Source organism: Zootoca vivipara, chromosome 7 (assembly GCF_965207765.1).
Source record: "Zootoca vivipara chromosome 7, rZooViv2.hap1.1, whole genome shotgun sequence".
In the NCBI taxonomy this organism is placed as follows: Eukaryota; Metazoa; Chordata; class Lepidosauria; order Squamata; family Lacertidae; genus Zootoca; species Zootoca vivipara.
Genome location: NC_142590.1, coordinates 4313608 through 4331395, shown reverse-complemented (window position 1 = coordinate 4331395; position 17788 = coordinate 4313608). Strand labels below are relative to the sequence as shown.

General features: G+C 44.8%; 1 protein-coding gene across 1 annotated transcript in view; it reads left to right on the top strand.

Annotated features, from left to right (window-relative positions):
• PAPPA2 (pappalysin 2) overlaps window positions 1-11008 on the top strand; it is a 133999-nt gene extending 122991 nt beyond the window's left edge. The window contains exons 21-22 of the mRNA XM_035123579.3: window positions 7880-7978; window positions 10446-11008. Of these exons, the coding sequence (XP_034979470.3) occupies window positions 7880-7978; window positions 10446-10520 (174 nt within the window). The 3' untranslated portion in view covers window positions 10521-11008. The remainder of the gene's footprint in view (window positions 1-7879; window positions 7979-10445) is intronic.
• Window positions 11009-17788: the final 6780 nt, after the last annotated feature.

Below are 17788 nucleotides of genomic sequence, written 5' to 3'. Positions count from 1 at the left end.
TGTCTGTTCCGATTTAGAGCTAAAGAGCAGATTTTCCCTGGGGAAGGAATGGGGCAAGCGGAAAATCACTTGGAGCATGCTTCCAAGTGTGAACAAGCCCTTACATTCTCATATTGGCATTTGAATTTTGACAAATTGTTCCTGAAGAAAACTTGAACCCAGTGGGTACTGCCAGAGATTGCCCAAGACATTTTGGTTTCCAAAGCATAAATTCCATCGCCATCTTACAGAATTAGCATTAACACCGGGAAGCTCCCTTGCACAAACCCTGGTGAAGTAGACCCATTCATTTCAATGTGGTTTGAGAACATCACCTACAGTACTGGTAAATGACGCCGCTTGAACCACCTCTAGCCTCTCTTCCAGTTTGCCAGCCTTAATGACAGGCGCCTCACGGTGAGGCCATGCCTGGATAATGCTTCCTGCTCTTGAGGCCCTTGGTGTTTCTCAAAGTGTGTGGTATTGAGAAGACATCTACTGATGGGGCTATTTTGAAACATCGTCCCACTGCATAACACGAACTGAACAGGTTTCTTGCAGATTGTTACTGTAAGCCTGGTGTTAATCTTGATACACAGTTTCATAGAGGTGCTTCCACCATCTCCAGTTGTCTCCCAAGTTGTACCCAGTGCAGCAGCCTTGGTGCAACATCCAGTAATCTTCTCTTCTCATTTTCTTCTGTGTTGTCCCCGAGTTTACTTTTCTTCTGTGCATCTCAACACAGAGTGAAAAAAGATTGTGTGTGTGTGTCTGTGTGTCTGTGTCTGTGTGTCAGAGTAAGAAAGAGAATGGTGTACACACAGAGGCCTAGTGCAATGATGTAAGGCTGGAAGCCCATAGCCACAAACTTGCCTCAGCTGTTTTGCCAAGACCAAGACCACATAACACCGGTCTTGAAAGATCTACATTGGCTCCCAGTACGTTTCCGAGCACAATTCAAAGTGTTGGTGCTGACCTTTAAAGCCCTAAATGGCCTCGGTCCAGTATACCTGAAGGAGCATCTCCACTTCCATCATTCTGCTGAGGTCCAGCACTTCTGGCGGTTCCCTCGTTGCGAGAAGCCAAGTTGCAGGGAACTAGGCAGAGGGCCTTCTCGGTGGTGGCGCCTGCCCTGTGGAACGCCCTCCCAACAGATGTCAAAGAGGAAAACAACTACCAGACATCTGAAGACATCTGAAGGCAGCCCTGTTCAGGGAGGCTTTTAATGTTTAATAGATTACTGTGTTTTATTTTTCTGTTGGAAGCCGCCCAGAGTGGCTGGGGAAACCCAGCCAGATGGTTGGGGTATAAATAATAAATTATTATTATTATTATTATTATTATTATTATTATTATTATTATTATTATTATTTATGCCATAGGCCCCATGCACCTGCACACTTCCAATGTGTGTCGGCTGGTGAGCTGAAGCTGCATCTATATGGGCTGCTCCATATGGATTTGGTCATGAAAAGTTGCATGATTTCTTGTTTCCCCCCCCCCTCCTGCCATTCATAGGCCACTTGTATTTCTTTTTGTAGTGTGAACTCAAATATGGCAATCCAGTTACTGGGTTTGCATTATCACATCTCAGCATGAAGCAGAAGCGAGATCTTGTTGCTAAAGCTATCTGCAGTTTTTGCCACATCAGTTTGGTGCTGCCAATGCATTGTTTGAATGTACCACCATGTTTGCTTCTTTCTGAGGGCCTGTCTCATCTATGAAGTGCCAGGAGTTGAAATCTAAATGTTCCCAGTCTGTGCTTATCAGAACTTTTTTCCAGGGTATTTGAGCCAGATACATTTCCTTCTGCTGGTGCTCAGTCATTCGCACTTGACAAACTGTGCTAGGCCTGGCTCCAAAAAAAAAAAAAAACGTAACTTCTTAGTGACTTGCAATAATGAGACTTCAGAATATTTTGCAGACCACTTGAACTGTTTCTCCCTTTTTCACACTACAGGCTGGAAACAATTATAGCCATTCAGATAAGTCCACAAAAGTTGGTAGCCCACAAAAAAAGTCCACGAATACCATGTGGCATGCCAATAGCATGAAAAACAGGAATCCAATTCCTGTACAGTTTCCAAGAGCTTCATTATCTGCTTCAACCTACAGATGAGCAGGTGACCATGGCATGAAGGAGGTCTAGAAGGATACACGCAGGAGACATAGCGGGGATGCATTGTTTGGTAGAGACAATTCAGGACTTCCTCTGATTGATGTGGGATTGGGCATGAAAGCTGGGATTCGCTTCTGCAGGGAGCTTGGAGGTCCTTTTTCTCTCCAGTTCTGAATTGGAACTCTGCAAGCACTTGGTGGAAGAAGTAGGCCCTGTTTTTAAGCAAGACACGGGAGGTAAAGGGTGAGAGAAGAAACTGGTCCTTATTCTAGAACAATTTGTTCCATCTGTCCGCTCTGAGCAACAGGTTCTCACATATGGTAGCAAGATGCGTGGCTGTTGGTTATGAGGTCCTCTGGCGAGGGTTGGGATTAGTGGTTTCAGAAGATGGTGCATGTATAGAAGGGAGAGGAGAAAATAGAAAAAAAAATTGCTCTCTGAATTCATACCTATCCAGCTAAAACTCTCCCTAGATCTTCCAGCAATGAACTAATGAAAGAGCACAATAACTTCTACCAAATCTTATGTGAGCTGAAGGCCATCTCCTGCAATGGATCATTCCCCTACCCTCCACCAGCACACCCCTGCTGTACACGAAAAGCACAACAACCCTCTCCAGAGAGTTGTAGTCTGGACCTACTGAATATTGTGGGCTGTTTTCCTATGGGGCTGCAATTGGAGGGGGAGGAACCACCCAAGAATGAAGGCATCTTGCATTGCAAACGGACTGGAAGCCATTCTCTCTCAGGGGGCTTCAACCCAAATTGCCAGCCTCTCTCATATTTTACCAACCACCCCCACCCCAAATAATTTTTAACATGACTTGTCATATTTCTCCAGAGCTGTCTTATGAGTCCGTGTTTGTTCCAGCTTGGATATATTTTTGGCGGCTTGAGGTGGTTGGGAGGGGAGCAATTAGTGGTCATATGTATATACTATGAGGACAAACCATCTTCGCCTCAACCCAGCACCTCCTCTCCACAGATGTTAATCTGGAAGTCATTTTGGACTAGCATCCGGGGCAACAGGCAATTGTTTGCAATAATTATATGGAAACTTGATAAAAAGTGCATTTTTGGTTTTGCCAATGAGTCATGATACGGATAGAGGAAAAATCCTTGCCACGTTGAACTCTGCAAGAAAAAAAGGGGGGGGATATGGAGATGGCCCCCAAATTATCCCTCTCTAGTTTTATGCTCTTTTCTTCTTTCCCTGCTATGCTTTTGGGAGTTGGTAGTCAAGTGATGCTGTTGCTACCAAGACATGAATGACCTTGCATCCTGAAGCTGTGCTATTGGGCACAAGGGCCCCACATATCAACCCTGCTCATTTTTTTAAAAAAGCAAGTTGTGTAGAAACTGTTCATGATGCCAAGGCATTGCAAGTAGGGAGGCCATGATATCCAGACAGGTTCTGTTCCCAATCCAGGCCTTGGAATATCACCAGTGCTGACAATTATCCCAAGCACTCTGTGTACCTGATTCTGTCATTTTCAATAAGCAGGAGACAAGCATTGTCAGGAATTCTTGCAAGGGCTAGCTGGAAAGGGAAAATAGTGCCTGGATGCCAGATATTATGTACGGTAGCAGAAAAGACAGTCACGGCAACATACGTAAATAGAAACCAAATGTAACAGAAACAAATATACCATGAAATTCCCTGAAACGAGAGGTAATCGGATAAAGTAAAAATATTTAAGGAGCTAAGGATATCAGAAAAGTAATAATAACGGATGATATAGAAATAATTAACAAAAATAACCAAAGCCTAAAAAAACAAGATCATGGCCACTGGTCCCATCACCTCCTGGCAAATAGAAGGGGAAGAAATGGAGGCAGTGAGAGATTTTACTTTCTTGGGCTCCTTGATCACTGCAGATGGTGACAGCAGTCACGAAATTAAAAGACGCCTGCTTCTTGGGAGAAAAGCAATGACAAACCTTAATGACATCTTAAAAAGCAGAGACATCACCTTGCCTACAAAGGTCCGTATAGTTAAAGCTATGGTTTTCCCAGTAGTGATGTATGGAAGTGAGAGCTGGACCATAAAGAAGGCTGATCGCCGAAGAATTGATGCTTTTGAATTATGGTGCTGGAGGAGACTCTTGAGAGTCCCATGGACTGCAAGAAGATCAAACCTATCCATTCTGAAGGAAATCAGCCCTGAGTGCTCCCTGGAAGGACAGATCCTGAAGCTGAGGCTCCAATACTTTGGCCACCTCATGAGAAGAGGAGACTCCCTGGAAAAGACCCTGATGTTGGGAAAGATTGAGGGCCCTAGGAGAAGGGGACGACAGAGGACGAGATGGTTGGACAGTGTTCTCGAAGCTACGAACATGAGTTTGACCAAACTGCGGGAGGCAGTGGAAGAGTCGGACACGACTAAACGACTAAACAAACAAACAAATCAAAGCCTTGACGGGATGCCGGCAACAACCTCGTTTCACTGCGATTAACAGTTTCCTCAGAAGGAAATTGAAAGGACTGTATTTTCAATAAACATCATTCAAAAATAAAGAGTAAGGAAACACTAATTTTGCATATTCAAGGCCTAAGACGCAGGCAAAAAAGGGGGATTCAAATTAAGCTATATAGCTTTCTAAAAACTCAAAGCCTGGGCTATGTCAACACCATTCAAAGATAAAGGGTAAGAAAACTCAGATTTTTGCATTCTCAAGGCCTGAAATGCAGGCAAACAAGGGGTTCTAATTAAGCTATATAGCTTTCTTTGCCAAACATTAGATCATGGAGCTCTCGCAGCCCAGATTTTGAGTTTTTCAGATATTTTGTACAAGCTTGTTGAATCCTTCTAGAATGTTTATTTCAGTGACCATCTAATCGTGCATCCCTAGAAAGAAATGGGAGGAGCTAGACAGTACCTGCATTTGGCTCTTCCTCCTAATATACATTGAATGTATGTACAGATATACGATGCTCTACAGATATCCAAGATCATAGGGCAGATCCGAAGGGACAGACATACTCCTAATTATAAGGTTTATTAACATTTCTTTGTTTGTTTGATGGTATTTACCTGTATCAAGTACACACATTGCACACTTTTAACATATGGACTCCATTAGGACAAGACATTAGGACAAGCATGGCCTCCTGCTTATATGGCTGTTAAAAAAGATCCAGCAAACTCACATCAGTGGTAGTCAGGACGGCTTAACTGCAAACCTTTATGACTGTTACTAGAGGCCATTTACCTGGAGGGCAAGTGGCAGAGGCAGCTGGCTGACTTAATCTTGCTCTACATGCAAGCTGTCTGATCAACAAAAGGCAACATGTGGGCTAATAATGTATTGGCAGTATTTATGTAACCAGAAAGCCTTTCCACAGTTGATATCTATACAAAAGTTTGTTGGAGAATGAACTGGAGCTGGGAGGTGCTATAAGCACAGCAGCAACAAACAGCAACTTTTGAGTGAGAGCTGATCCACGATCACTTTATGTACCTTTGGGGACTATTAACTTGCTGATGAAGAAATATCGTTGAAACGGTTCATTATCCTGGAAGAACTGTTCTGTTTGCTGTTTGTTGCTGTTGTGCTTACAGCACCACCCGGCTCCAGTTTATTCTCAAACAAACTTTTATATAGATATCAACTGTGTGGAAAGGCTTTCTGCCTCAACTTCAATGTTTCTTTGTGGTTACACACCATTCTAAGCATTCCTGTTGATGGAATATTCATTTGACTTCTATTAGTCAGTGACCTCTTGCACGTGTTATATGGCTTTTGTTTATGAATTAAGAAACAATTGATAGTGTTTCATAAATATTACCAATACATTATTAGCAAACGTGTTGCCTTTTGTTGATCAGATTGTTTCATGTTGTAACATGGGATTTTCTTTGTCTCATACTTCTACATGGAAGCTGGCCGGGGCATCTGATCAGCTGCTGTTGGAGGCAGAATGCTGCCCAGCTGGTGTAATGATGAGGCTGCAGCCCTGTGTTCACTTTCCTGGTAGCAAGCCTCATCAAAAGTGCTTACTTCTGAGTAGGCAAGTATAGGATTGCTGTGTGAGAGTGTGTGCTGGGAGGTTTATGGTTTAAATCTTGTCTCTGCTATGAGCACATGAGGAAACCAAAATGCTTGTTTACAAAGCTATTGTACTACCAACCTTACTATGTGCTTGTGAAACATGGACCACTTATAAACACCATCTCCAACTCCTCAAAAGATTCCATCAATGGTGTCTCCAAAAATTTTTACACATCACCTGGGAAGACAGGCAACCTAATATCAGTGTACTGGAAGAAGCAAAGATCACCAGTGTTGAAGCAATGATTCTTCAACATCAACTTCGTTGGACTGGTCATTTTGTGTGGATACCTGATGATCGTCTTCCAAAGCAACTACTCTATTCCGAACTTAAAAATGGGAAGCGTAATGCTGGTGGTCAACAAAAGAGGTTTAAAGACTGTCTCGAGGCAAATCTTTAAAAATGTAGTATAAACACTGACAACTGGGAAACACTGGTCTGCGAGCGCTCCAGTTGGAGAACAGCCTTTACCAAAGGTGTCATGGGCTTTGAAGAAACTTGATCTCAGGACGCAAGGGAGAAACGTGCTAAGAGGAAGGCACGCTTGGCAAATCCACACCGTGATCAACTCCCGCCTGGAAACCAATGTCCCCACTGTCGAAGGACGTGTGGATCCAGAATTGACCTCCACAGTCACTTACGGACTCATTGTTAAAACAGTGTTTATAGAAGACAATCTTACTTGGCTACGAGTGATTGCCAAAGAAGAAGCAGCAGCTTTGGACAAACCATGATCACTTAGTGTTAGATCCCTTCACCCTCAATGCTTGCAGCACAGGGATAATAGTCACCTTACAGGGCTTTAGTGAGGATTACTTCAGTAATGTGTGTAAAATGTAGGTTGTTACCTGTCTGTCTATCTGTGTGTCACTCTGGCTTTCCTTTTAACCAAAAAGCTGTAAACTTATATGAGAACCACTCTTTTTTTTATCATTGGCATAAAGCTATTACCTTAAACCTGAACCATCAGTCTAAAGCAATCACCTAATACTCTTTGACAAAAGTGCTAAGAGGTCTCTGGTAAAGGATAATGGGGGCTAGTCTGTGGTTAAAGAAAAATATAACAAACAAAAAGTATGTGCCAAGCGAAACTGAATTCTACAACATGCAGAACTTTGAAAATTCAGCCTATTTTACAATGTAGCTTATTCTGCTTAGTTGCCCATGCATTACAAACATAGATTTGCAGCCGTAACTGCCAACAAGCTTAAAAAGCAGTAACGCCGAGACTCTTAGGAAACTGAATTTTGTGTTCAGTTTCCTGTTGTGTTTGCATAAAATCCTGGCATGTGTGCAGTAACTTTGATTCCCAGGATTATTTGGGACCATAAAGGTTGCAAATGCCATTGTACAACATTTTAAGGAATTGTCAGGTGGACCTTAGAGCTTCTTTAATCTTTCTATTGAAATAACCTTCCTTGTGTCAACTCTCGTCAGCCAGCATGGTCCAGTGGTGAGGGATGGTGGGAGTTGGTCCAAAACGTTTGGGAGACATCCGGTTGAGGAAGTCTGTCTTAGAATACTGTTCAGCCCATTCACTTAAGTTACAAGAAACTTTGTGACTGGGAGGTGTGAGAGGTAATTTGTAGTCAAATTAATACAATATGTTCATATATTATTATATCTAGTTATTCTCATTGTCAGTGGTACTGTATCTTCATTGTTTTTGACCCCAGAGCAGTCTCCTCTTCTGTTTTCCTGCTCACTTAGTGCCTTTCTCTTTTTCTAGCCTTTTGAAGCTGATGGCTGGTGCGACACTGCCAACAACCGGGCCTACTGCCAGTATGATGGAGGGGACTGTTGCTCCTCCACTGTCTCCTCCAGGAAGGTACGTGGGATGTTGGTTAATCAACCCACAACTCGGCACGTTTACAGTTCAGGGCTGGGTCCATTAGTTTAGGAGAGTGCTTAACCCTTCCCCTGCCAGCCTGTTTTCCCCCAACCACCTCCCTAAGCTGCTGTTACCCCCGCAAGCAAGGATTGCGAGGTAAGCACCAGCCCAGACCATTGGTGAGGGTAAAAGTAGCCACGTGAGTAAAGGCAGTCAGTGTGGGGAGAGTTTTAGGGGGAAATTGACTGGTAGAGACAGGGTAAGCACTCCACATTCTCATTCTAATGCAAATTTCCCCCCAAGGGCACCTTGCAATGAAGAAGGGGCTCCAAGTTGCATGCTGTTGCCGCCTTACATGCAGGGGTGCCTGGGGCTGTTGGGACTGGCGAGGTGGAAGTAGGAAGCAGTTAGATCCAGCAGCAGGGGGAAGCAGAGCCAATGGCAAGGAGAGCCAACCCATTCTGGTTTTGTGCCCATCCTGCTCTCTACAAAGGCAACATGGAGACCGAGGAGGAGGAAGCTGACAGGCAGACTGGTTGCAACTTAAACAGCAGGCAGATGTTGGTGGGGCTGCACCACATTTGCCCCAGTGAGAACATAAGAAAAGCTTGCTGGATCAGGCCAATTTAAAAATAGCAAGTTGTGCTTTAAAATGTGTCGTTTGGGAGCAAGTATGTTAGAAATGCATAGATGTGAATTTCCATGTGGTAAAAAAAAGAGTAAACAGGTGCAAAAATGAGACGGACCAGACAACTACCAAATTACCCATCCCTGGCATTTGTGAGTGTGGGCTTTTAAAGCCTCACCTGCCTATTTCTTGACTACCCAAGCACCTTGAGCATAGCCAGTGTGGAGCATGCGTGTGCACCCCAGACCCATTTCTCCGTGTTCAGAGTCTGTGGCAGATGTGCAGGCATCACAGGACAGACAGGTCAGTTTGGAAATTGCTCCAGGAAAGTAGAAATCTCTGGTATAGGAGGAAATAGCTGGTATAGGAGGATGAAAGCCCTATATTTGGTGTCAAACGGTTGATCCATTGAAAGGTTGTTATCTTGCTTTCTTAGCTTCTTAAGAGGCTGCTGTTGCTGTTAGATCAGGCATAGGCAAACTCGGCCCTCCAGATGTTTTGGGACTACAACTTCCATCATCCCTAGCGAACAGGGCCAGTGGTCAGGGATGATGGGAGTTGTAGTCCCAAAACATCTGGAGGGCCGAGTTTGCCTATGGCTGTGTTAGATTCACCAGATGGTCTCAAGAGTGGGCTACAGCAACATAAAACAACAGCATTATAAACAGCTTAAAACAAATTACAATCACAACTAGAGTGTGTCCTAAAAATATATCTCGCAAGTGTCAAAGGCCACTGTAAAGAAACCTATACAATGAACATGCCGGATGCATCTTGGTGGGGAAGCGAGTTCCACATCTTAGGAGCTGTCACAGAAAATGACCTCTCCCCAGGTCTCCCCCTGCCCCCCCCCAATACATCTGAGGGCGCTACCAAGAGTGCCTCCTCTGTTAATCTTAACACCAAAGTCTGTAGAGAAGATCTTGGTACCCAAGACATTTAGGGCTTTAAACATTGGTGTGAGTACCTTAAATTGGACCGAGAAATGAACTGGCAACCCAGGCAGCTATTTTAAAACAGGAATTATAGGAGTTCTAATGGGAACCCCAGCCTGTTGGCATTTAACATCAGGTCAGTCTTAAACGTTGGCTGGGATCTTTTTGTTATTTTGCACTCCTGTGTAAATCATACATGGCCAGTCTCCTTTGGGTTGGGACTCAGCTTAGTTCCTTCTTCTTGATCATATTCTCTTGCCACCTGCATGTTATCTGTACAAAAGATCTTGAGTCAGTCCTCACTCCAGAGAGGCACAAGTCTGGTTCTTCTCTTCCATCCTTTTTGTTGTGCATCTTGAATCATTTTTCTTTTCATTGCTCAGAAAGAAGAGAAGCGTTTGGGAGTGTAGCTCTTGGGATCTTGGTCTAGAGATGGGATGTTGCCTTGTGCCCAGAGTGGAGGCCAACTGGAGCCCTTTCCCCTCTTGAGGGAGGGAAGAGTTTTGCTGGATGGCAGAGGTCAATGGGTTGAGGAAACACAGTGGTGGCGAAGCTTCCTCTGAGCAGCAGCCAAACAAAACAGCTGAGAAGGGTTGACTCTGTAGGGCTGGAGTGAGACATTGGGCATCACTGCAAAATACCCAGTCAGTCCCTCCTTTTTTGGTTTATTTGAACTGATTCAGGTCAGACAAAGAGTTTGGTCTCAAAGGCCAAATAGCTCAAATAGCCCTTTTATCAGGTCAGAATGAGAAAATTTGAAAAGCTTCCAAGAGAACAGCAAAATGCTTAGTGCACTAATTTTGCCTGCTTTTTCATTCTGGCTGTTAATACCAAGTGAGGAACCTGTTTTCAGGTGGCTGCACTCTGCTCCCTAAGCAAGCTTCTTGCCCACTCTCCCCAGGTGGTCGTATTTCCTATTGGCTGTGACCGGGACGAGTGCACCTGTCGAGACCCAGCCGCAGAAGAGAACCAATGACAGCAGCCAGGGCCGCTTGTGGAGGAGCGGGAACGCAGGGCTGATGGGAAGGACTCCAGTGGAACGCAGGGGCACAGAGACCTGGTGCTGTGGGAGGCAGAAGTCCATATGGAAGAAAGAAAGCAATGACAAGGAGGCAGAGAGCAAGTGAGGGGAAGGAGTGCCAGAGAGGAAGCAAACAGCCTTACAACACCCGTTCAGCTTCTTTCCCATTGGAATCAAGGTGCCGGCCAAAGGCCTGTTCCACAGCCTTGTCAGCTCTGCCGGCAAGCTGGCTCTGGATCAGGCCCCTGAGGCTGCCTTCAGTGCATTACTGTATAAATGGTTTGCCACCTACAACTGTCTTTGCTCTGAATTTTGTCAGTCTGCCCGGCTACCCTCATTCACTGTCTAGGGCTTGATTTTTTGCAAATGCGGGGGTGGGGGTGGGAAGAGAGGGAAAAGTGATTTGTCTGCAAATATTTAAGCATAATTTTATTACAAATCTATATTATATTTTTATTTGCTGATCATTAAGCTAAAATGTGCTGCTGTGAAGTATGGGACACCAGAAAACTTGGTGTCAGACGCAGAGGGATTTCTGGTTTATGCGAACGGCAGAGTCAAGTATTAATGTTGTTGTTGTTGTTGTTGTTGTTGTTGTTGTTGTTGTTGTTGTTGTTGTTGTTGTTGTTTTTCTGGTGTAAGATTGCATGTTTGAAGGCCCCCTCCAGCCCCCCCTTTCTCCTTGACATTCTATTTGTTTTTCCTTATGGGCAGAGAATATTAGTGGTGCAGTCCAGGAAAAGCTTTACCATTTGATTCTGCCCACTGCATAAACTGACCACAAGATGGGTTCTTCAGTGTAACAGGAGATCCCCTCCAGTCTCAGATAATTGGTACCTATAAAGGCCAAAGGCTACAACAGAAAATCTGCACATTCGAACATTAAAAAGAGCACTGTTTTTAAAGTACCGTAACTTAACATTGCGCAGTCAGGAGGAGTCCCCCAAAACCCCGGGCAGCCCTCGAGCGGAATAATGACACAAGACCACGTTTTGATGGGATTAAAATTGGCCACAACTTTATTAAGAATTCAGATGTATTGGTGCAGGCATTGGGCGTATATCCCTCCCAGCCCCCAGCCAGGGGTGGGGTAATTTTCAGGGTTGGCCAGCATGTGTGGGGGTTGGGCTAACTCTGGAGAACATATGTTCAAGCCCAAATCGATCGCAGCCGCTGGAGGGGGAGGGCAATGATGGCCTATGTGTATGGTCAATGCCCCCCTGCCCCATTTACAGGAACCCTGTTATTGCCGCCGCAATGGGGCGGGGGGGGGGGGGTCACCGCCCCCACGCCCTGCCCATTTATGTAAATGACTAAAGGATTCCACCCAAGGCCTGCATCCGCCAAGTTGTGACGAATTGCTACGGGAAAGGCGAAACCTGCCAATGCAGGGAAATTCCTTTCCGGCCCTTCAACAGCAGCCTTGTTGTAGCAGCGCCTGTGTGCGTGTACGCCTGTGGAAGGAATAACTTGTAATGCAAGTATTAAATTAGGGAGTGGAGGGTGGGAAAGCTGTGAATCCATCGGCTGCTTCCTGAGAATGGCTCACCTTCCACCGTGTGCAAGGTAAGGTTACCTGTTCCTACCTGGCCAATCCCCCCGGCAACGCCTCCCTGAGCTGGATTGGACGGCTAACTGAGTGGGTGGAGAACACCAGTATCCAGCCCCAGGTTGGCAGTGCCGGCTTCCAAACTTCCAGGGCTGCCTCGGGGATCCCAGGGGGCTGCGCGCGACTGCACAAAATGTGCCTCTCCTTTATGTGGGGAACGGTCATTACTGTACTGGGCCCATACATCAGGGGAGACTTGCAGATAAGCCTACAAGTAACTCGTCTTCAGTTTTGCTATCCTAGCCTTCCTTCCCATCCAGGAGTGTGTTTGCCATGTTGTGTCCAGAAAGACACAGCTTTCTAAAAAGCTTTCCTGTTTGAACACAGGTGGGAGATTCTTCCAGTCCTGCAACGGGGGACCCAGGTGTGCTTCACATAGTCTAATGGGCAACTTTTGTGGGCTTTTACTGCTGAACTACAGGGTTCACCAACCTTTTTGGACTTGCAGGCACATTTCAAAATCCAGGTTAGTGCTGTGGGCACCAGTCACAAAAGTTTTTTGCCATGGTATAACACAAAATTAGGAGGAGTACAGTCATTCCAATGGGGAGTCATGTACATTCTGCTGCTCCGGATTCCGGAAACAACACAATATTGACACACACATACTGGTGCCATGCTCAAACATATACCATATACATCTCTCACAGGCCGTACACAATTACCTCTCCTTTCCTGCCACACCCACCTGCAGACCACACATGCAGCTCTCCCTTTCTCTGCCCAAATGTATTTCTCAATCACAAACACACACAGCATGCCTAAGCACCCCACACACATTCAAAAAAGGAAAAACCCTCCACAGATGAAGGAACTGCCTGTCCACCCCCCTCCAAAAGAAATCTGTTTTTGTTGTGATCCCTGCTCTAGAATGCACACAACACTGCGATACTTTACTGCTCCAGAACACCATGTGGTAGATGTTTGCTCTGGACAAGTTTTATTCTGCAGAGTGTTACCAGTGCATTCTCACAGTGAGAAGATCAGTCCTGACAGAGCAAGACACACACACACACACACACACACACACACACACCCGCAAGAGAGCTGGCTCTCTACCAGGCACAGCTGCTGCAGGAATGCATGGTGGTATAGGTTGCCCTCTAGTTTCACAGGGCAATGGTGAAGCCCGGCATTAGCATTTCAAGGGACGCTCCAAATGGCACAAGCTAAAGCTTGCCTTGAAATGCAACTGGCAGCTTCAGAGATTTTCGTTGGGCCTGGGGCAGGGAGCGAATGAGTTAAACTTCCCACCCAACCTGTTCCTAAGGCAGTTTAGGCTAACCTGCAGCTGCTTATATATATATACAGTGGTACCTCGGTTTATGAACACAATTGGTTCCGGAAGTCTGTTCATAAACTGAAGCGTTCATAAACTGAAGCGAACTTTCCCATGGAAAGTAAAGGAAAGTGGATTAATCCGTTCCAGATGGGTCTGTGGAGTACTTAACCTGAAGCATACTTAACCTGAAGCATGGGTGTAATTGGTTCCGGAAGTCTGTTCATAAACTGAAGCGAACTTTCCCATTGAAAGTAAAGGAAACTGAATTAATCCGTTCCAGATGGGTCTGCGACGTTCGTAAACCGAAAGTTCATAAAACGAGGTGTTCGTAAACCGAGGTGTTCATAAACCGAGGTTCCACTGTATATAAATACATATATATAATACATTTTGCCCAGAGATGCATGCGTTTCATCTAACCACCAAGCAGTTGTTGCATCCTGCATAAAACAAACTTCTGAAATGTCACAAGCTGCAGCTGGCCTGGGAACAGCACTACCCACACCAACCCCAGGTGCCACTTCCGAGACACACCACGATGTGTGCCCTAAGGGGCATGTAGCTCATTCATCCTCCTCCTCCTCCTAATCTCCGCCTAAAACTAGCACCTGCATTTTGAAGCGTACCATTTGGTGGCTGGCACAACCTTGCTGTAAAAATACCCTGAAATTAAGCAATTTCTGCCAGGCACTCTTGTTGGAAGACACTGGCTCAGACGGTTCTGGGCCTCACTGCTATATGATTTGGATTGGAATTGCCTAATGCTATGTGATGCTTCAGAATCACAGCCTGGAATATAACAAATACTCATGACCTAAAGGCTAATAAGGGCAAAACTGCATGCTGAACTGGGAAACGTGCATTTGCCAATCAATAGCGATAGGAGTGGAGGTACGATGCACAGAGAGTTTCCCCTTCCCCCATCAGTTTTTTCAATAAAGCCCCACACCCCACCCCCTTGCAGGCCCGGCTTGTGTCGAGTTTTGGAGGCAGCTGAGATGAAATGGTTGGCGAGAGGAGTTGCATGGGAGAGTCAGGCAAGGGGAGGATCATGTTGGTACAGCTTTCCTGCAACCACGTAGACCAGTAGTAGTAAAAGTGGTGATTTGTAAAGCTGCTTAGGAGTAGGTGACCCTTGGGGCCCCTCAGAACTACAACTCTATGATTACGTTTAGATGTGCATCCAAGGTTGTTGGCTACCCGACACCCCCCCCCCACACACACACATATACCTGAACATGTAATGTATGGAGACAGTAACTTGTTTGGAAACACATGTATGACTCACCAGAGAGTGAGGTCTGGCTGCAGCCCATCAGAGCGGCTGACGGTCAGGAAGGAACTTGGCTGAATAGGATGGTGGCATATGAAGCAACATAGCTCATTTTACAAACTCAGCATGCCACCTAAGACGAGAGTTCCCGCGAGACACTTCCAATTTGTTTAGGTGCACCATTTCACTGCCTGTAAAGGGAAGAGAAAATGCCAGGAAGCTGTTTCTCATCTGGGTACAAAAGAACAAGTTGCGTAGAGTTGCTTTGGACGCTATTGTGCTGCACAAGCACAGGTTGCACAAGTTCAGCATGCTTCCTGTTCCTCTACACCAGCATCACTTCCAAAATTCAGGCTCCAGACCGTTTCCATGATGGGAGCCATGCAAGCCGTTGGCACAGAGATAACACACGCGTCCCCCAGGTGGGAGGCAATGAAGGTTTTGAGTAAGGTGTGGGGTTTTTTGTGGAAGAACAGGAAGCTTCTCCTATTCCTCTGCAGCAAGGTACCATTCGAAGCTGCTGCGAGACACTGTAAGAGAACAGCTTTTTGTAGACCATATTCCTTTTGAAATAATGTCTGATTTCTGAGCCAGGTAAAGGCTTCTTCTCACCAGAGATTTATGCAGAAGTTAGTTTTGATTACTGCTCAGAGCTGCTGCACCTAACGAAGAACCTCTATGTGTAGACTGTAGACGTGTTTTAATATCATCATCATTATCATTATTATTATTTAAAAGGGTTTGACAGCAAAAATTGGTCCAATCAAACACATCCAATGGCAAGTGCAGGTGCTCCAAAGCACAAAACCAGCTCTGGGTTTGGGACATTATCTTCATATAAATTGTCCCATTATAATAAGGGTTCACCACGGAGGCTGAGTTGGGGGTTTATTTTCTGATGTATTAGAGAAATGTGACCCTACATTCTCAGCAGCTGTGTCTTTTGACACCTTAGCCAGTTGCTTCCTATACAACTCCTTCAGCAGAGATTCCAGACTTCAAAAATGTACATACCTGATTGGTAGCCCTCTTGAGTCACCCGGCTACCAGACAGCTTTCTAGTTCGTCTAAAACAGGCATTCCAGTATTAATAACTTCCAGTGTTTAAGAAATTGTTCATTCCCCCAAGGACAGTGCTGAAGGTTTAGGATGAAGAAGCCACATACAGCCAGAGAAGCCGATGGTAGGCCCGCGGGGAAAATTCATTTGGGTGAATTGCTTATTTTTACAGTTCAAGGGATATGGGACTTCCTTTAGCAACTCGGAGCATCTTGTCCCCTTTTTGAGGGAGGGTTTTATTCACAATTGAGGCTGCTGCTATTTTATTTTATTTGTATTTGATAATTATTTTTTATAAAAATCTATGAAAATAAATAATCTACCTATCCTCGTGTCTTTCCCCATTGTGCTGCCTGTGACTCGAAAGCGGAAGTACTGTCTGCAAAGAAAGGCATTATCAGCCGACAAATGGGCAGCAACATCATTTGAGCAGATTTAACCAAGGAAATAAAACACAAACCCGCAAGTTTTCATTTGCCATTGACTCACCTGTTATAATGTAATGCTGATTTTCATTTACTGAAACAAGCAAGTTCGTTCGCTGTGTTCGCTAGAAGAAAACTGGAACGCTGCAAGGTCATGAAAAGGCAGGGTGCTGACAGGTGGGCACTTCAGATGGGAAGAGATTTCAGCTCTGGATCAGGAGACAAGTCTCTCCCTCCCTCCCTCTCTCTCTCACACACAGTTATTCTAATAGATCTAATTGAATCCTACATCCTATTAAGCATGCAAATGTGGAAAGCAGGCTTGGAAGTGTGCCTGGAGCCCTCAATGGATGAGAACTATATCCTGGTCTCTGTATGACCCTCACCCCATTTGCCTCAAAACCCTTTTTCCTTCTGTCATTTTAAGCTTTCCTGGAAAATGCTCTCGCAAAAGCTGGATATATTTTTTTGGGGGGGGGGAGGAGATTTCCCAAAAAGGTTTTTTTTGGGGGGGGGGAATAGATGAAGCATGCCTCCCCTATGCCATGCAAAAAAAAAAAAACCACCCAACACCTTTTCAAGCAACAAGAAGGAAAACTTGCTGGAGCTGTCCTTTCTGGACTTCCCTTAAGTGGAGTGCCATTTTCTCAAAAGCAATATATCATTTCCTCTGGCTCCCAAATTGAATCCGGAGGCAAAAAAAAAAAAGATTTAATCCCGTGCTCCCTGGGATGAAATGACAGCAGCAGAGCACAGGGGTTGTAGTTTTGCCTGTCTCCTAATTCAATTTGGGAGGCAGAGAAAACGATAAACCCATTCCTGCTGTGCTCTTCTGCAGCATAAAGGTGGTGTTACTTGGGAACAGTATGGAGAAGCTGGCTAAGGAGAGCTGGCTATCAGAAAGGGCCAAACCCCATTTCAAACCGGATCTGGATTTCAAGGGGCCTGAGTTCCACTCAAAATGGGATGAGGGGCACTTTTGAATGGGAGGGGTTTGCATTTAAAACTCCGACTGAAAATATACCCCCATTAGTAGACAAAAATGTGCAGGGTTTTCTTGGCAAACTAATAAAATGAGCAAATTAAGTTTGAAAGCAAAGGAAGTATAGCCTAAATATTTCATCCAACACCAAAAAGGGGGGAAAATAGATGTCAGCTGGTTTGAAAATATAAAGAGACACTGCAATTTCCTAACCCCACAAATTACTAACAGCGCCATTTAATATTCAGTTAGATGGTAATCTGGATTTTACAGAGTGTTACAATTATTACTTTGAAACGTTTTAAAAAAAGAATCTAACAATAATAATACTGACTTTCCTGACATTGCCACCAGCCCCAGCCACCATCGATCTACAGTAGCAAAACTTTGCTTCATATTTTTAAGAGAACACCAAGAAATGAGAATTTTAGTAAATAAGACATTTGAGGGGAAAATCAGCTGACCCAATCGTATTGATAACCAAAATAATCTCACAACAAGCAAAAGGTAACCATGCAAATACAGCAGTACAAGATCTTGAAGAAATAATAGTAAAGGGGGGGGGGGAACCCTCTTCAGTTTTATCCTTCCAT